This window comes from Equus caballus, chromosome 2 (genome assembly GCF_041296265.1).
Source record: "Equus caballus isolate H_3958 breed thoroughbred chromosome 2, TB-T2T, whole genome shotgun sequence".
NCBI lineage: Eukaryota > Metazoa > Chordata > Mammalia > Perissodactyla > Equidae > Equus > Equus caballus.
Genome location: NC_091685.1, coordinates 64464279 through 64485080, shown reverse-complemented (window position 1 = coordinate 64485080; position 20802 = coordinate 64464279). Strand labels below are relative to the sequence as shown.

The window sequence follows — 20802 nt, the reverse complement described above, 5'->3', positions numbered from 1 at the left end:
AGCAGGTAAGAAACTTGCCTAGAGTCACACACCAAGGTTTACCTGACTGCAAAGACTTCCATGAATTCTGAATTCTTCAGGAACTTCTCTACAACTTGGTTGTGGGGGAGGGCTTGCTTTCTGGTTCTTACATGCATTCCAAATTGTTGAGGTGGATGGATATGTGGTCTCTAAACAAGTGAAGTGTTACCTTATCAAACATTATTTGATTTACTCCCTCCTACAATGGGTTCAGTTCCATTCTCCAAGCATAGAAATCCTCAGCCACACTCTAGCTTCCATGCTCTAAGTATACTGCCCCTTCACCCTCCCCACCCCAGGATACCCTCTCTGACGTCACACCTGTGCTCTTCTGGACCAGGACCAGGACCAGGTGGCTGCATACTGACCTCTCTACACTCAAGAAGAAAATAAAAATTGAGATCATCATACACCTGAAAAAGATATATAAAATAAAATGTGTCTTCGAACACGTCTACAAATGACCCGTCATTCTCCTTTAAAGGTGCTTCAGATTACCACGGGAGGAAGGCCTATTTTTGCATCCCCAAGTGCCTCATCACATAAGAAGTTTGCACCAGCTAGCAGCCTCCTGTGCTAACAGTCTTGTGAATTTCGATTGTTTAGTTAATTACAAACACATTTCAAAGTCATTCTTTCTGGCCTTTTTCCTAGAATGAGTGACTGCCACTCCACAGCTCACAGAATCGTCTTCAATAGTTTTCAGTCAAGGTTCAGGGAGAAATATGCCACACCGGGATTTGATTATTTACCAACATAATGTTGGATTCAAGCCAATGAGACACCAATATATTTTCCTTTGAAGTCTGACATATTGCCTGCTGCTTTCAATGCTGTTTTCTTGGCTGGCAGACAAAATAACTGTGGCTGTTTCAAAAATCACCTCCAATTCAAGTTGGGGGGAAAAATGTCTTATGATTGGTTCATCCTACAGACACTGATCTCATTCTCCCTTGGGGTGCCAAAGGTGAGTCCCCCAGAGTGGAGTGCACCTATGGGCCTCTGGCAGCCACTGGCCCCAGCTCTGGGATCAGTCCTTCCATATAGCTTTTCCAGAAAGAGTCTAGCGAATTCTTGGCACCTTGACTATAAACAGAGATGCGTAACAAGATCATCAGCACATTTTCATGATGTCTTGGATTGTCTTTTGCCCCCTCTTGTTTGAAGAGCCCTAAGAGAACCTGACAAAGACAACACACTTTGCAGGGGTTTGTGTTCACAGAGCATTGCTGTCAGACCATTGACAGCCTAAAAACCACAACTCCAAGACTTCACTGAGGGACTTCTGCCGTTGTTGCCTGGTGTCAATAACTGAAGATTCTGATTTTTCACTGCAGAATCTTACCTCTCACCAAACAGCCTGGATGTGGGTTTCTAAATGATAGGATCAAAGAATTTTGAGTCAGAAGTAATTTTTCCAAAAAGGTTTAGCATTCTGAAACAAAGTAAATTCTCATTAATTGAGAAAAATGGATCTTAAAGGCTATTTAGCTCTACTTTCCAATTGGTTAAGAATGATCTCTCTCTATCATTTGAATACCTCTCGCGATGGGGAGTTCACCCTACATCATTGAACAGGATGAGTATAATATTAAAATTGCAAGGGTATAATCAGACCAATTCCCCATCGCTGACTGAAGTGCTATTAACTGGGTTTTATAAATATGAATTAACTTTTAATTTCAAGTCATTTAGAAAGAATATAACAATATCTATTGAGTAAAATCTTGGAAGTTAGCATAACTACTGGTGTTGATGTATATTATATAAAATGTAAGTCTACTGCATTGTAATTTTTTCATTTGTTTACTTCATTTATAAATCTAAGTTCATTATTTTTCTATTTCAACTTTAGTTAATGTGTATTTATTAGTCTTGGCACAATATTTTATAATATATACTCTCATTATAGGGAGACATTACATCCAAGTTGCCTGAAACCCTCCAGGTTTACACCTCATTATTTCAACACAATTTTTAATAGCATGCTTTTCACTCTCCAAAGTATCCTAGTTTGGATGATAAATTTTAGGATCAAGTATTGTACTTTAAAGTCTTAAGAAATTGTACGTCACTTTTAAAAACTGTACTAAAAATCTTCACAAATTATGGAAGCCCAACCCCCGATTTCTCTGCACTCTTCTCAATTAATAAGCTTCCATTTTATTTTGAAATGCTGAATCTTCTTGACTATAGTGCATTTTTAATCAAATGAATAGCTGCTCCGTGCTTAAGAACAACCACCACAGAGAGGCTGGAGCCTGTGCTCTCCGCGTGGATGGAGTGGCCCGCTGCCAACGGGATGTCACTTTCATTAAGTTATTGAGAGCTGGAGAGAACCTTTCTAAGTCGAGCACAGCATGTTGGCAAATGTAATGTGGATGTCCTCATGCCTGAGAAAGCATTCCCTCTACTAGACCATATTTCTTTCATCTTTGGGTGCCTCAGTTTCTCTGTCTCTAAAAGAGCACAATAATGCCTACTTCACAGGGCTGTTGTAGGATTAAAGGGACGATGGCCATAGGGCACTCTCAGCCATCAGGAACAAAGACATTAAGTAATTGCAAAATGTTCAGTTCCACTTCTCCAGCTTGTGAAAAAAGGGCTCCCACTGACTTGAAAGAGAGCATCACACGCAGAGGAGGAGAAGCCCACTGGGAGAGAAGAGCCTACTGCCTTCATTATCATTGTCCTAAAGTGCAGAGGAGAGAAAGAGCAACAAAGGAGCTACAGAGCTGTGGTCACAGAAAAACAAGACAAGGACAAAACTAACCAACGGTCCACAAAAGAAAATCTGAAAAAAATCAATGTCTTAGTTTTAAAATAATCTGTGAATATTATATGCTAGAAATAGTTTTCAAAGAACCATCTCTACATTCTCTGGTCACTTGATATAATAACAGATTTATATATTTTTCACAACGAGCATGCCCTTGTCCCTCACTCTATGCTTCCTTACATTATCCACTCAAATCTAGATGCCTAATGGCAGTTCAATGGCCACTTTCAAGTGGATTAAATTTATAAATTCCTATTTAGGCAGCATTCTCTAAATTACATTCAAATGACTAACCAATAGATAATGAAATTGAAAATGGTGATACTATTTTGGCATAAAATATTAATACATCCAAAGCTGAAGAATGAGTTTGGACAAGTAGAAAATGCCGTTGTTGCTTTGGTGAACTCGCAGTCAGTAGATGTAAGACATTCTGCCGTACGTTAATACATGCTACTAAAATCAAAGGGGGAAAACAATAAATAGTAGGAGACGTTGCTCCAAACAGTATTTTCCCAGCAAAAGCTGTGTCTCAAGAGTCCTTCAGAGCACTCTGGGAAAGCAAAGAAATTCGCAAATCAATTTGCTAAATTGACTTGGCTGGAAATCATGCTTTTGTGCATGGATCCAGCTGAAAGGCTTTTCTAAATCTACCAGACTTGCCCAGGGCTTCTTCAACCAGTCAGGGGAGGTCGTAAAAAGAGCTTAGACTTCAGGGTCAGTTAGACTTGGGCTCAAATTCTAGCTCCACCATCTCACTGGCTGAGTGACTTGGGATAAGTCATACGACCTCTCTGAGAAGGGGATTACACAATCCTAACAGCCTTGCAAGGTGTTGGGAGGATTAAACACCCAGTATATGTCAAAGGGCCAAGCGTTATACTTAGTTTGACTTTTTCAGCGTAGCATAAACAACCCAGAATGAGAGAAGCCCACCCCAAAAACCATCCACTCCCTCACTCCACTGCAGGCCAGGTGGACAAGTAATATAACGTGAGAATAGTTTTAAAAACATTAACATAAAATGCTTGCATATACTTAACCAGAGTAGGGGCCTTATTTAAGCATCTGGAAGAGCCAAACTGCAGTTCTAACAACGTAGAAATTCTTAGATGTCAAAAGATATTCTATTTCACAGTCTGAGTAATTCTGCACTTGTAGAAATTATGCCCATGATTCATCTCTTCGAAAACCACACACCTTAGCCTTTCACAGTGGGCTTCCCAGGGGCTGCCTGCTGCCAGATGAGGCTTCAGTGCTGAGTTTGTAAGACACAGAAGTCAAGGCAATGGGTTCAGAGCACCCTGTCAGCCTTCTCATGCTCCAGGTGAAACAAACCAAGGCTTGGGGAGGCGAAGTTCCCTGTCCAAAACTCAAACAATGAAGGCCTTGGGGTAGGATTCTCAGGAAAACCACTATAAACCAACACTGTGACCAAAAAAATATAACAATAACCTCACCACAGATCTTTATTCACTGATATTTCCAATTCTGTGGCCAAACAATGTCATCTGCCTGTCTGGTATTTAAAATCTGTCCCTCAGGAAGGAAGTTTTACTCCAATATCACAATATTCCCCTAGAGGGGAACCTGCTAGGATAGGTCAGTGTCATTTTATACTTCCCAGTATGGTGTGGAAACCAGTGTCTAACATGTCTGTGGGTTGACAAATCTGACAGACAAAAAAAAATAATCATCAAAAGAACCCCTTTGACACTGATGTCCCTTGTGCTATCTCCTGGTAACAGACGCTGTGCTAGGCCTACAAGTTGGGTGAAATGGCATCCTTTGAACATGATTCCTCAGAGGGAAGTTATATAAGTCAAATATTTAGCACACATTTTACAGTGGCCATTATGCTTTTTTCTACACAAAAATCAAATTTTCCATTTAAACTTCTGAGCCTAATAATTTCTAATCACTGCTCAGTATATTTTAAAAGGTGATAGCCCATAGAGAGCAACATTTACAAACACTTAGAATTAGGTCCCTGTTTCATAACTCTCCAACTGCTAATCATCATTGATGACCAATTCTGGTTCCGTCTCTGGGATTAAGGGAACATTCTATCCTGAATATGCTAATTTAGAGACAGTGTTGTCAGGAGGCTAATTTCCAGCTCAAAGACACTTCCATGCTTAAAGCAGTTTTACATCAAAAGCCCTTGTAGGAGACTACCATCAAGACCAGGATAGGATGGAAGCTAGAGGAGGATATTAGGTCAGGGGACTTCCGGTGTTTAGGATTGGAGAGATCATAGAACCTATCTAAAAGCTAAGGAGAAAGAATTAGAAGAGACAAAAAGTTCAAAATCCAGAGGACAGAGGTGGTAATCCCTGAGAGATGATAAGGGCCCCAATGCATTGTTGGAGAGAAGAGGAGGGGAGAGGAAAGGGATGTAAGGAAGAAAAAGGAAGGAGGAGAGGAAGGAAGGCAGGCAAAGAAAGGGCCACAGGCAGTGACATTTTGAAGGAAGTTTAGGTGGCATTAGATATGGAGGTGAGGCATCCATGAATTAAAAAGGATCTCTTCACCAAAAGGTTTGGAATTTAACAGAGAAGTTCTGCTCAGCCACATAATTGTATATTGTAAGTATACACTCAGGGATTAAAAATATTTTAATTGAGGGGTTGGCCCGGTGACGCAGCGGTTAAGTTCGCACGTTCCACTTCAGCGGCCCAGGGTTTGCCGGTTCAGATCCCGGGTGCGGACATGGCACCGCTTGGCAAGCCATGCTGTGGCAGGCGTCCCACATATAAAGTGGAGGAAGATGGGCACGGATGTTAGCTCAGGGCCAGCCTTCCTCAGCAAAAAGAGGAGGATTGGCAGCAGATGTTAGCTCAGGGCTAATCTTCCTCAAAAAAAAGAAACATTTTAATTGATGTTTTCTCTTAAGGAATATGCTCAATTCATAATGGAAGAGAAAAAGATTTTCAATTAGATTGATTTTTGCAGAATAACAACTCCAAACTACTTGAATCCCAGCCTTTAATAAAATCCCTCCTAGGAAAGAAAAACTCAAACCCTAAACTACCAGGTTAATTCACAGTGTGGACATAAGAAATAACAATAATAACAGTTTAATATTTGGTTTGTAAAGTGAGAAAAGAAAGCACACTAAATTCTATAGAATAAGATTTCCTGATCCCAGAAATACTAAGAACTCGATAGGGTTTTTTTTGGCTGCAATGACTTGTAAATATCTAGAAGAGCCCAGATTTTGAAGCCCTAAGGACACTTGCTAAAACTCAGAAATTTGGCACTAGTCTTTGCACACAATTTGGGTTTTCTTTCAGAGTTGATATCTTACCAAATACAGCCATCTGTGTTCCCTCTGGGAAAGGTTCAACTGTTCTGTTGCCACTGACATGATGTTTGGCTAGAAAAAAAAAGAGAAAGAAAGAAATGCAAGTTAAGTGTAAAGTTCTACATGCATACTAACACATGTCATTAAATGTGTCAAAGAGCCTATTTCTCATTTTTAGTTAGAAATGGCACAAAGCTTACCCTCTTAAGAGAGCTTCAATTATTTTGTTTTAATTTTAATCTCAGTTACAAAAGAGCCTAGAGATGGTCTAGTTCAGACAGGTCATTTTACAAACGGGTGTGCCCAGGCCGGATCTTGCGCAGAACCGTACTGCTGGGAGCAGCAGAGCCAGCCCCGCCTGTAAGTTCCTGACTCGTGGTCAGAGGGTCCCCACTGGGCCAGGCTGTCACTTGAAAAACAATGGAAGCTCGGGGTTCCAGGGTGAACCGGGGCGGCTTCCTCTGAAAACTCCTGATGATCAGAATATTGACCCAGTCGGTAAAGTGAGCCATAAAGACAGCAGGGTAACACTGGACCAATTTTTCAAGAAACAGATTAGCAGAACACATCATTTCATTACACTTCAAGCAGTTCCCAGGGGCCAAAGACACTCGCCTTCTTAAAGACCAGACCGATATTTCAGTGCTTGTTACTACTCTCCAACCACCCTGATCCCCTCCACCGATCGTCCTTCCCACTCTAGTGCATACGAAGGACTTAGAAATAAAAAGTGACCAGGTTATGGTTTTCCAGCATTAACTTATTCTCATAACTCCCAAACTACAAGCAGATAGAGAATATCGGACTATGGACCATCTAGGAATACATCTGAATAATACCCTCAGCAATTTTGGAATATGGGCATTTATGTTGAAATACATGAGAAGAATGGCTAAAACACGTTGACGCTGCATCATGGGGCATATCCATTTTGACTTAATGCATCATATTAGATTCACTGAGCTCTGGCAAAGACTTAGCACCAAAGCAAGGCTCCAAGGGGTCTAGGGGAAACTATGCCGTGGGTCTTCCCCTTCAAGAGGTAAAAATGTCCAAAGCAAACTTTACCAGAAGGCTTACAATTATGTGCTAAGTACTAGAATGGGGACTAAAGGTACTGTAACAATTTGTAGCAGAGGGACAGCAAGTTGGGAAGTCAGAGCCAGGAGCCTGGGGGAATTGCAACCAGTAGAGAATCTTAAAGGAGAGAAAGGCTTTGGGAAGGCAGAGGGTGAGGAAGCAACACGTGAGAGTCAGGACTAGACGTAACCAAGCTACCGTCCTGGGCCAGAACCGAGTCTAGTCTGGCCAGAGTGGAGGTGATATGTTGAGAAGCAATGGCGATAACAGATTGGTAGGCAGGGACCCCGTCATGGAAGATCTCGAGAACCCCACCCAAACCCATGGGAATCCTAGACAGCCTCCACAGCACCAATCTAAGTCCTTAGAATCTGAAGGCTCATGAGGCTCAGTCTAGATTAGACAATCCCTTCAGGATACCATCAGTTCAGGGGCTTCCGCTGGTTCTTAAGTAATTGTGGCAGAATCCTAAGAACAGAAAACCTGGGAGAAGGGAAGGAGCCAGCCCAGGGTGAACCACAGAGCAAGCCTTAGAGTAGTCTGTAGGCACTAACTGTCACAATTAGCAAATGCAAGAGGAAAGGTCCCAGGTGCTTATGGGACCTTGTCAAGTACTCACTAACATGGTCAGGACCATTGTTTACTGAATCCAAAGAAAGGTGATGAGGCTTCATGTGGAGGTCACAGGTCTGTTCTCTGGTTAGCACCCCACAGCCCCTGCCAGTGGTTTTAAAAACGTTTGCCTGTACACATATCAAGAGTAGTAAACCCATTCAAACTCTTTGACTTGCTAAACCTACTCACAAGAATTTAACCTAAAAAAAAAAATGCAAGAGAAAAAAAGGTGATACATATAACAAAATTTATTATCCCTCTATCCTTTCTTCCTCAGAAAAAAATACACTTTTTTAAAGTATTACTGGTAATAAAACTCTTAAAATCAACTAAATATCCAAAAGTAGACAAACTGCTCAGAAAATTACAATTCGTGATTTATCAAAAGAATGGAATATTATGCAACATATTTTAAATACAGCATGAGAGATACATAGAAATGCGGGATAATGGTAAGTGAAAACAACCCTGTTACATATCGGATGTAGATTCTAATGACAGCTAATTAAAATATGAATGCTTATGGGAAAAGACTGGCAGAGAAACATGAAAAAATGAAAATAACTAGGGAGATTATGCAAGATATTTATCTCTATTAATTTCCTTTGTCATTGTTAGATTCATATTTTCTGGATCAAAATGTTTGGATTTTTAAAAATCAACAATATTACAGATTTTTAAATTCTTTTCCACAGTAGTTGGTTTCCCAGGACAGTTCGTCAAGGCTTATTTATAGTCCAGCTGAAACACCTTACATTTACAATAAAAAATGTAGCCTATTTGACATCTCCTCTGGGACAGCTCAAAAGCACCTCCAACACAAGATGACCTTCTGCTCCAAATCCGACCCTCTTCCAGCATCCACACCTATGGGTGTAGGGACCACCATCCTCCTACTTTCTAGGCAACCTTCCTTTCTATCCCCCTCACTACTCACATCTAATCTATCACCAAATCTAGCTAATTTTGCCTTCCAGACATCTTTAGACTTCTCCCACTTCTTCCCTACACCACCAAAAGCATCCTAGTTCCCATTACTAAAGCCTCTTTGCCTGAACTCCTACAAGCACTAGCACTGCTAGCTCTTCTGCATCCCTTCTCCAATTCATTCTGCCCAGTGTAGCCATAATTACCTTTCGAAAAGAAAGAAAAACGGATTATATGACACAAACTCCCCCCTCCCTCCCCGAGTTTCCATGGCTCCCCACTGCTCTTGGGCTAAAGTCAAAACTCTAACAACACCCTCAAGGACACATGTGGTCTGGCCACCCATCCCTCATTCCCTCTACTACAGCCTTCCTGCTCTCATGCGACCAACCACCTTCTTCTGCAGCGCTGAACCTTCCAGAGCTGCACCTTCCTCTTAGTCATTATTTGAAGAAGAAGACTGTAAGCTCAGGGAGGGCAGGGCTCGTATCCCTGATGACTCACCACTTCCACAGTCCAAGCACAGTGTGGGACACAGCATAGGTGTTCAATAAATAGTTGTTAGGTTATCGAAGGAAGACATGAACAGTGCTAAAAAGTCTCTCTTTAGCCATTATGAAAGCTATCTTATTTAATACACTAAAAATATATCTCTTTATATGTTCACATGTCTCTCATACAAAAATGATCACTGAAGATGGCCGCTCGGAAATAGTTTTCCCAGCCAGGTAGCCTAGAGACCAAGGAACTCCTCGGTCCCACTTCTTGAATGGCCACCACTCTTCCCTTCCCATTCACCTACCCTCATCCGAGAAGGTGGCGGTGCTGGCAGAGGTGGGAGGACTAGAAACGCTGCCTGACCTGGAGAGGAAGAAGGAAGTCCACATGCAACTCTTTCCTCACTCTAAGCTTCCCTTGGACCCTGTCTTATCTTTTATTCTAGAGCCCAAGGCCCAAAGATAACAGAGCCTGCCAACTTGATTTCGCATTTTCTTCTGAACTGCGGCTAGTCTTACACAGTCGCTGGATAGCAAAGACACAGTGTTAGCCAAGAAGGGAGAGCAGACTATCAGCGACTAAGGACATCGGCTCTGGAACAAGACTGCCTGACTCTGAATCTCAGCTCTCCTACTTCCTACCAGTATGAACTTGGCTTAGTCACTTAACCTCTTTATGCCTCGGTTTCCTCAGTTGTAAGAGTTTCCCCATTGGAAGTTTCCTCATTTGTACCTCCCCTGTGGGTTGCTTTGAGAATTAAATGAGTTAATATATGCAAGCAGACTGAACAGTATCTGGCACATAGTAAACACTACTTGCCTGTTAGGCTAGTATTATCACCTATGTGTGAACTTTATTTTTCACAATATCTGAGTCAGGAATTGCAAATACATGGCATATATTTCTCTCTCCTCCACTTCTATGCCCATAGCAGACATCACTAGTCAACCACAACATACTTTCAAGATCCATGAGTGTGACCACAAAATCCTTTCTCAACTTAGTATCCCACAGCTTCTCTAATTATTTAGAGAGGGGATGTGTGATGAAATCATTTTGTCATTCTCAGTCTACGTGAATAAGACAGAAAGATGGTACAAAGAAAGAAGCCATTTTCCTTCTCATTTCTACATGATAAATTGCAATTAAAAAAAGACTCTTTGAAAACCTCCAAAATTATAAATAGCTTTTGGATAAAAGAATGGGGGGAAATCTGAGCGCTACTTTCCGTTCCATGATGAGAGAATGGGCAGTTGTTAAAAACCATGCAATGGCAGTTCTATTCCTGGAAACCAAGGCTGAGCTTCTAAGGACATTTTCCCATTGAAACTCTGCTGAGGCAAGTACTTGGGGGCCAAAGAACCAGAGATCCTTTAAATACATTATAGAGATTTAGAGGAAGGGGAGGGCTAACCTGGGAAAACTAATCAGCATTTATAATTGTTCTTTCAAAATGGATGGCACATTTGACCACAGAAACAATCAAACTGACTAAACAGAAAAGTCATTCATTGATTGGGTAGTAACTACCGGTTACGAGCAGAGCATGAAATGGAGACAGGAGGGGGTCTCTTGACAGGGACATCTGTTGCCCGGCCACAGCAGTGCGGATGCCTCCAATCGGGCTGGTTGGGCAGATGTCCCCGCCCCCGCTCCATGAGGGCACGTTCCAAAGCCACACGCTCCAGGAGGGCAACCTCTGCTGATGGCCATGACGTGTCCTCAGTCAAGGGTATATGAGGACGAGGAATAGATTTTCATTTATCTTGAAAGCCCAGTGCTTGAGGAGCAGTGAGGTTAATTAGAGCAAGACTGGGTCAAAGTCAACTGCAGGAGAGATTTTGAAGGGGATTTGGGAGACAGGTTCAAAAGCTTTAGAAGATGATACTGACACTGTTTTTTCTTTTGCTGTGTGAATGTCTAATGCACTTCAAACTTTATAACTGTTTTCGTCCTTGAGAAAAATACAATAAAACTATTCGATAATGTGCTTGCAATAATGCAAATTCAGACATAAACCAACTAGTGATCAGCTCCATGTCTGGGCTCTAACAGAGATAGCTAAAATTTATATCTTCCAGGTGAGGGGGAGTGGGAGGAACAGAGAGGTAAATGGCAGGGAAGAAGGGGACTGGAGGGTGGGCCCCCAGATCCTCTGTAGGTCTAATCTCCTCCAGTCTGGGTGACCATGACACTACCTAACTGGAGACTCCACAAACTGCTGCCGCTGTCCTGTGAGTCCTGGTCAGCCGCTAGACCCAGGATCATCCCAGGACTGGAACAGCCTTCTATCAGACAAAAGCCTAAAAGCTACATGTCAGCTAGCAGCGCAAGTCCCTCCCAGGGATGTGATTAACCCCCAAACCCCAGCCCGTACTTGTCACGGGTTACTATCACTCATTCATGCTGCTAGGAAGCTATCAGTGGTGCTTAGGTTCAGTTTGGGGCTGGAGTAAAAGTGCATTTATTTCACCAATATGGCAATAAAAAGCTGTCAAGCCCCAAAACAAAATATGGTCTCACAGTCCCTCCCATTGCCTTGTTTCTTTACGGCTTTTTCCCCAGGTCATGAATTCCTGGTGTCTCAAGGTACAAGTCAGACTGGAACTAAGTAGGGTTCATCTTTGGCCCACAAACCCTCGCCTTGGACCAGCCTCTCCTCTCTCCAGCAGAGGGGCCCTCGATCACACTAACCAAGCATTCTGGGCCCTGGTCCTGCCAGGGTGCCCTCCACAGCATTTTCAGGATGATGTGATGACTGTGAGTGTTGACTTGTAAAGAAGGGGGAGCAGGAGTCCTGCGGAGGCATCTGTCACCCAGTCACTCAAATAGGAAACAGGTGCCCTGGGAGAAGATAGGTAATGATGCTTCTAGTCACCTGTGCCCAGAGGCACTGTGGTTGTAGATTGTCTTTGTCCCTTACAGTTCTTACAATTTTTGGCTGCGGAGTTTTAGGGTGAAAGTCAACCCAGAGTGGTTGTGCCCCCAACAGTGTGCTCTGTATGTGTGGAGGGGAAGCGTGGGAAATTACATGGCGGTGGCCAAGTTACTGGGAGGGCATTGCTCAGCCTGAGGGCCAACCTCTGCTCTCCACCCATCCTGTGTCTGAGGAAGTCTGAGTTCTTATTGATTGGTGAGGAGCTTGACTAGAGGCAGATGGAATTTGTGGGTAGGAGAGTCCGGAAAGGAGTCCTCAATAAAGGCAATGGTGGGAATGAGATGAAAGCCCCCATCTGCTGTCGGCACCCAGAGGCAAGCATTCCTCTCCAAGCTCAAAGAGAAAGGGAAGGCCAGCCTTTGCTGTCTTCCTCACATGGTGACCAATGACTGTATATAAGTGGTAGCTGCCCTGAAAACAAAACATACAGGGGAAAAAAACAGAGGAAAATCAGCTGGGAACAGTTTAAGACGGCAGCTCTAAAAGAATGCATACATCATCCAGGATTTTGTCCATATGCTCTGACCACTGTTCTTTCTTCACTTAATCCCATCCACCACTACCATTCTCCCTTCTCCCTTTGCTCCAGGTGCAGCAAACCTAAGACGCTTCTCCCGGCTAGTAAAGGAGCCGACGCCCAGCTCAGGCAGCCCTTGAGCCTCCCAGCATCCCTCTGCAGAAGAGCCTGAACTTCACAATGTCAGAGCAGGACGGGCATAGCAAGGGCAGGCCTAAACCCAAGCCTACACGAGAAGACATTTCGGGAAGGCATATGCTAATGGTGGGGGCGGGGAGGGTGGTTTGGCTCATATCCACTGGTACTTACATTTGAGAGTTTAGTATGTGCCAAGTACTAGGTGTTGTAGGAGCAGAAAAATTTCATAGATCCTACATTCAAGGATAGCCATTTAATCAATAGATTTGTTGAGAGAACCCTAAGGGAGGATTTCCAGCTAAAAGAGTAAGGACATGAGGATGAGAATGTGTTTTAAACAGAATGAAGCATTATGAAAGCATAGGACATTTTTATTTTTCATGATACACCTGCTGTATTTTCTGCAGTCTGCTCAGTGCACGAGACCATGAGTGTGACAGTAAACCTGGCAAAGCAACACCAGTGAACATGCTCTCACACACAAGCCCTGTTTTGGTCCTAAGAACAACAGGCCTTGAATGATCCTACTGTGTCCCCGTGTTCCCTGAGGCCACAAGGTTGCCCTAGAGAGTGAAGGGAAGTGTACCCACAATTAGAGGGCAGGAGGTGAGCCAGTCACCGTAGAAACCAGCATCGGAATTATTTCCGCATGCTCCTCAAGCATGCTTCCACGATTCTCTACAAGACAGCGATTCCATTGCCATGGAGAAAGTGGAGAACAACAGAAGGACACATTACACATAAAACAATTTTAAATATATAAATAACAAATAAATACATGAATGGATGCTCAATGGCACAACAAGATACTATTTTTAATTCACAAAACTGGCAAAACTTACAAAACCAATGCTGAGTACAGATCAGGGTAAAGGGGGATGGGCTTTCTCATACACTGTTCACAGAGGCAGCAATAGCTACAAACTATTTGGGAAGCAATCCGGCAATGTGCGTCAAGAATGTCAAAAGCATCTAAATTCTTGATCCAGTAATTCCAAGTGTAGGTATCTATCTTAGGATATAATCAGAACTGAGGGAAAGGTTTCCAAAGATGTTTACAACAGAATTGTTTATAATAGTAAAAAACCATAAACAACCTAAATGACCCAACAAATGGAGGATAATGAGGTAAATCGTGACACAGTCCTAAGATGGAATAGTACCTAGTAATTTTAAAAGTATGATCATAAATATATTTTTTCATGACATCAGGAGATAGTAACAATGCAGAGTTAAGTGGGAAAAAAACCAAGACACAAAGAAAGGATCCTACTCAAGAAAAAACGCACAGAAAAATGACTGGAAGGAAACACAGTAAAAATGTAATAGTGCCTGCTTATATATGCTGAGTTATGGGTGATTTTTCTTCTTTCTTTACACTTTTATGTACTTCCAAATTTCTCTTAAGCACATTTTTCTTTGATAATTGGTAAACTATAAAAAGAAGGGAAAAAAAACTAAAAAGCAAACGTGAAAAAGAAGAGATCTAGATCCTATCAGATATATTTTCAAGTTGTAAAAACCTAAACATTTTCCTTTGAGTCCCATTCTTCTGGTTTTTTTGAGTAGAAAGAGAAAGAAAATGCACAAAAACTCTCTTAAATGAAAATAACCAATAAGCAGATTATTTCTCCTGCTTGATCACACAAGGACGCCGTAGAGGGCCCTTCTCTTTCCAGGTTTTGAGAACCTTGAACTCGTTTGCTTTGCTTCTGAAGACACTGCCCCCTGGGTGATGAGCACTGGAACTGCTCAGGGACATCCAGACTACCTCAAACCAGCTGCACTACTGGCGTTTGAAACCCTCTCTGATGATGATAATCCATCTCAGACACTGTTCTGACTGGGGGTAGGGCTCGTGAGCTTGGGAACTCATAGGTAGGCGTGTGAGGGAAGGGGGAATGAAGGTGACAGAGGGCCGAGGGACTTGGGAGGCGTATCTGGCCCAGTTGGTCAAGGCACAGGGATCCATACTCCACTCAAATAGCACCACAGCTCAGAAAACAATCACTGAACACCAGTCATGTGCCAGGCACTGGGCTTACTGTCAGCAATACAAAGAGAGTAAGACAACACCTGCCTTCTCTTCATCTTTCACCGACCAGCAACGACCCTGCCTCGCTTCTTACGGATGCTGATCAGGTGCATCGACGCAGGGCTTCTGTGTTAGCAGCACTGCCTACATCTCTTAACGCATCCTGTCACCCCACTGTTATCAGACTAGCATGAGCTCGCCATACGTACTACATTATCCCAATGAAAGCATTCCACCATCATTCATTTCATTTTTAAAAGAACTCCATTTTCACTTTTGTAATGCTGTTATTAATTACTACATTTAAGAACCATGTCTAACTTAACACATCTGTGATAAGCCTATAACACTAATTGATGGAAAATTTCCACCTGACTTTTATGAAACCTCCCTGTCCCCTCTTAACACGTGTAATTCCTAATGACTACCAAAATTAGATAATCTTGAGAATAGAAATTCCATTTAAAATAAGGTTATTTTAAGGATTAAAACCTATATGTCAGCCTGATGAATGTGACATCCCTGTGAATAACGGTGTTGAAAACAGTTGTACTGAAAAATGTGGCTGGAAACCAAAATGATTTTCCTTTATTCTAAGGCATGTGTTTCCTATTAATCCTAAAACATATTTTAGATTTTTAAGATAAATGTTAAACATATCTATAAAGGATCACACAGATATCATACGTTTTAGTATTGTTTTACTAAAAATGTTGCCCTTCCAAGACTTGCAGGGGACCCTGCTTCCCCAGCTTGCTTTAGTCCCTTACACACAGAGGAAGCAAAGTTACCCGCTTTCTCCCCAGCATCCGTCCAAGTCAGTTCTGCCACATTCGAGTGACAGAGCTGTGCGGAGTAGCCACATCCTGTGAGTGTAATTAAGGCATGAGACCCACAGAGGTATTTTCTTATCCTATCATCAGAGTCCTCTTATCACTTTGGAACCTAACCATATGCCTCTAATACCACCAAATCTGCTTATACAAACGGCTCCATAGACCACACGGAAAGGCGGCAGCTCGGCCTCTAGAGAAGCACCATACACGCAGCGGTCTTCTTTCTTCCTTGTGAACATGTCAGCGGCCTTCAGCAGCAAGTGCATTACCCCTCGGTGGCACATCCTCTGCCTGGAGGTTGCATGAGGCGCCGTCAGCTGTCAGTCAGCCGATGGGCAGGAATGATCCAGTAACTCCCCCTTCCCTCCACCCCACCCTCTCTGACAGTGATAAATGATCAGGCCCTCTGCTCAGCTGAGCCTGACGGGCCCAGATCTCCCCTTGCAATCTGTTCCAGACCCACACCAACCTTCCCCCCCCAACACCCCCCATCAGCACTACAAAGCAGGCCTGCCATGGAGTAAGGTCAGACCTATTTCCTTTCTTGTCGTTCTTTCAGGAAAAGGAATTATGACTTTATTTCCAAATAGAAGCTCCTAATTGAAAATGGAACATGGAATATGTTCTTACAAATCTTATAGGAAACTTGCCCCATTTCTCTTTTGACATTAGAAATGAAGAAGGTACAACTAAATATGGGACCTTAAGAAGAAAGGGGACTAGCCATAGACATGAACATAGATGTCAATTTGGCCTCCATGAAAAACAGTAAGCTTCTAATTTATTAAATTTTTATCTGTTGCTTGGAGTAAGGAGAAAGAGACAAAAGATTCTAAGGGGAATAAAATATTGATAAAGAGATGGAAAATTAACATAAACATTAACACGATTGATCAGAGATCAGCTTCTACAATATGTTTCATACCTCATGTATGAAGATAATCATATCAAGATTGTTTGTAAAAACATTTGCACCAACCTTTTGCATAAAATAATCTATGCTGTGGAATAATATGCACCCATTATAAAGAATGAGGTAACTCTAAAGGTATAGACAAGGAACTATCTACCATCAGATTTACTATTAATTGGGGGAAAAAATCAACAGGCAGGATAATGCGTGTAATATGCTACAATTTTTTTAATATTATGTTTTTACTTTTTGAATTTTGTTCTATGTGATGTATTACTTTTTGGAAAATAGAAATAAAAAAATATTTTAAATGTCCCCAGTCTTTGCCACCCCATGATCACCTCTGCAGTCCAGGAGCTGCTTCCCAGGCCTGAGGGCCATGCCGAGACGCAGGATCGGCCAGCAGCGGGCAAGTGGCCCCAGAGCTCAGATCAGCCTGATGCTCAGATTTCATCCAGGCCCAGGACAGATGCCAAAGATGGTCCCATTTGTATCTCACAGGAGCAGAACTGCAACCTGGCTTTAACATCTGGGTAGTTCTGAGCATCCTAAAAGGCCTCAAGATAGAGCTATCACTCCATTTCCTCTTTAAAATTGATCTGCATTCTCCAAAGCAACATAACGTCCTCTTTAAGGAGGAAAGAATTTTGAGAGGATCAATTGTTCCACATTTTAGACGGAATTAAAACATTACATCCTTAAAAATAAAATAGGTGTTTCCAAGTGTACCTTTTTTTTATTATAGAGGAAAGAGACAGGCAGACAGACTAGCACATCAGCAAGTATTTTGCCTTTCTGGATTTGGTACGTTTTAACTATTTCCCTCTTCCTGCTGCCTCTCATCCTTTCTGTTTCTCTCTCCCTCGTAATCTTCCTCCACAAAAAAAGGTAAGGGTATCCTTAAATCTATTTTAGATTTACTGAACAAGAGATTAAGCTCACCATTCCTAATTTTAAAAGCAGTTGAAACATTTTATACTTCCCTCAAAAAAAAAAAGAGATAAATCAAGTTTTTACTATGAAGCTTTCAACTGATTTTCAATAAGTCAGTGGAATTTGTTTTTAAAAATCTAGCTCCTACTAGAGAAACAGTACATGTCAATCGTCTACTCTGAAAATTTCACAGAAGCCCTTGTCATTCTGAGAGAGCAGGCATGGTCATGTGGCTAATTAAGGGAATCTGGATAACCCAGTACATATTCATATTCAGAATGGACATATAATGGACAAAATCTCCAACTATGGTTCTACAAATGACACCGAAAGGCATTTTATGATGATTTTTATATGTCTCCCATGAAAGAGCGATACAAAACTGAACATCTTCACTCGGAGAAGTTGTGGAGATTGGGGTGGATCTTAAAACATGTTTTTAATCATCTGACTTAATGAAGAGACAGGGATTAGAGGTGGCAGTGCAAAGCCTATTTGGTTATCTTCCTTGCTCAGGCAGACCCTTGGACATGCAAGCCATGGGTTGATTCCTGGATGAATTCTCTAAGGATTGACTGCAGCATTGCTGAACAAAATGAGAGTCATGTCTGAAAATATCAAGTATGCAAGAGGCCAAGGCGAGCAGCCTTCCACTGACCCCACTCAGGGGCCTGAATGGTGATCTCTCCCAGCTGGAAGGCCACCCAGCTTCCATAGAGATACGGGCTGAAGGGGCTTTAAGGCAGGCCAAAAATGTTTCTCTGTGCGAAATCTGATCAAGTGTTTTTGGAAGTACCTGATTAAGAGCATAGAATTCTATACAAGGAGAAGATGGCTGTGACCTGGCCCAACTCAACTATAAAGGGACATCAGTGCAGGCCCTGCAGAAAATCTGATTTTGAGTAAAATTATGTCTTGGTAGGTCTGCCAGGCTCTTAGTGCTAAGAGTAAATTATAGTAATCTCTATTTTCTGTCACTTTATCTTCCCAAAAGGCTGATAGCTCAAAATGTAAACTATTGTGGGAAGGTTGCTGGAGGGGACCTAATGAAATATAGCAAGTCCTCCATTTAAAAATGAGTCACATTTCAAAAGCATGTTTATAAGATGGATATCTGGAATATAGAGTCCATTTCCTCATGAACATGCTGCTCTAAATGGTGGTGTGCTAGCCCACAAGGGCCTATCCAGCCTATAATGAGTCTCAAATATAACTCTTTCCTAGGAGTCTAACCACCACTTATGGAATACTGTCTCAATGTGAAAATATACTAAGTTCTACCCTACCCCATCAAGGACACACCTTTTCATAGCGGTCCAGTTGGTTGCAAGCTACAAGTAGAGAAAAGAAAACATTTCTCTACTTTCCCAAGCTACCCACCTACTAACTCGACTGTAGAAAGAAATCTCCACTTTATTCATCACTGTGAAAAGGAGGTTTCCTCCCAAGGAGCGGAGGAAATCCCTTGATGAACAATAAGCACTGTCTAAAGGCAAGGTACATTCTAAATTCAGTGGTCTAATTTCAGATGAGAATGTGAAGCTGGGTAGTTCTGCCTCAGGGTCTCCTACAGCCTGGAATCAAGGCATTGGCTGGGGCTGAAGTCTCATCTGAAAGCTCAACTAGAGAAGGCTGGCTCTCAAGCTCATTTTTTGGCAGGTCTCAGCGAGATTAAGAACAGATATTCCCCATGATGAGCCTTCAGAAGATGCAGCACAATTGACACCTTGATTGCAGCCTCATGAGAGACCCTAATCCCGGGGCACTCAGCTAAGCCACACCCAGATTCCTGACTCAAAGAAACCCTGAGATAAGAAATGATTGTTGTTTTAAGCTGCTAAATTTTGGGATAATTGATTACATAGCAGAAGATAACTAGTACATTGACATGTTCTAATAAAAGAAAAATAAAGTAATTTTTAGCAAAGGACAACTAATGACATAAGTCAGGAAATCAAACCATCTTTTATAAAGCTGTTTTCCACAGGAAAAAGATATTTCCAGTCTAACTGACTTACAAATCAACCCCTGGAACATGACCTATTTCTAAGTTGGAGACTATCTCTATGTAATTTATTTTCTCCACAAACTTTGTTCCCTAGTGTGCTGGGGTTGCTAAAACAGGCATTCCTGAACCACTAAAGTCTAGGAATCATGTATAAAATATCAGAGTAAGGCTTTTAGCACTTCTGCAATAATTCTGGCAATTTCTACTCATTTGCATTATCCAGAGGATTGTTAGTTGCTTTTCCTGCTGTTTTGTTTGGGGAAGTTATATCTGTGCCTCATAGGACTTACAAAAACAATGAAGAAAAATGTTTTTCCAAAATTCCCAGAGAAACTAACTTTAAATTCACGCCAAAGGCCTTAACTGCAATGGAAAAAATTTTCTGTATTTTGATGAGGTTTTGTTTGGTTGACTGGTTGGTTGGTTGGTTGAGTTTGGGGATTTTTTCTTCAACTAAATGGAAGTAAGAAGATGGCTGGATTATTTCTATCTATACTGGTACCTATAAGAAATATAATTCTTTCCCTTTGCTATGGGAATCCAAATCAAATCTAAAAATCAAAGTTGTTGCTGATAGTAAACTAGGTTCTTTACTAGCCTGCATATTTCATCCTTAGCAGCTTAAGGTCATAGAATTTCTATTCTAAGAGGCAAAATAGTGGGATCCTATTATATCCTGTGCTCACTGTACCTCAAGAAATTCTAAACATCTCTGTTACCCACTATGAAACACTGGAAGGGTCAAGCTGGAGCTGATAACTCCAGTGATGCAGGAAATTGTGTTTCTGGCTCACTGTTTGCTGAACTTCAATTCCTGCAGAAATATCACTCGCCACACTCTGATCTTCTCCCTCACTTTAGTTAAGTCCCAGGTTAAAACACATGGGGAGAGGGTGAATGAGGGGAGGAGAAAAAAATACCAGTTGAAAACCTAGCAATGTCGCCTATCCTTCTTGAAAATGAGGACAAAATCCACAGGTCACAAAAGTTTCAACTCATACAGTGCTTACAAGAAATTCCTGTGTAGCAGTCTGGGCCCAATTAGGAGATAGAAACCACACAGTAGGTTAAACAGGGGAAGTCTAACATAAAGAATATTAGCTTGATTAAAAAGTAACTACACAATCTAAGGAAACTCACTCTAGTACCCTAGGGCTGAGGGTACCCAAGGAAGGACAGACGTGGAAGGGTTCGAACCTCAATGGAGAAGGTACAGTTCAGCCCCTGGATAGTAAAGAAGTTCACTGGTTTGGCCAG

At 41.9% G+C, this 20802-nt stretch overlaps 1 protein-coding gene across 10 annotated transcripts in view; it reads right to left on the bottom strand.

Annotated features, from left to right (window-relative positions):
• The window catches only part of MSRA (methionine sulfoxide reductase A), a 384931-nt gene that overhangs the window by 228738 nt on the left and 135391 nt on the right, over positions 1–20802 (bottom strand). For all 10 annotated transcript variants that reach the window (XR_011434551.1, XR_002806408.2, XM_023636239.2 and 7 more), the window contains exon 2: positions 6111–6179. Coding sequence is in view for 8 of the 10 variants with exons in the window: in XM_023636239.2 (XP_023492007.1) it covers positions 6111–6179 (69 nt within the window). In the remaining 2 variants the exon portion in view is untranslated. The remainder of the gene's footprint in view (positions 1–6110; positions 6180–20802) is intronic.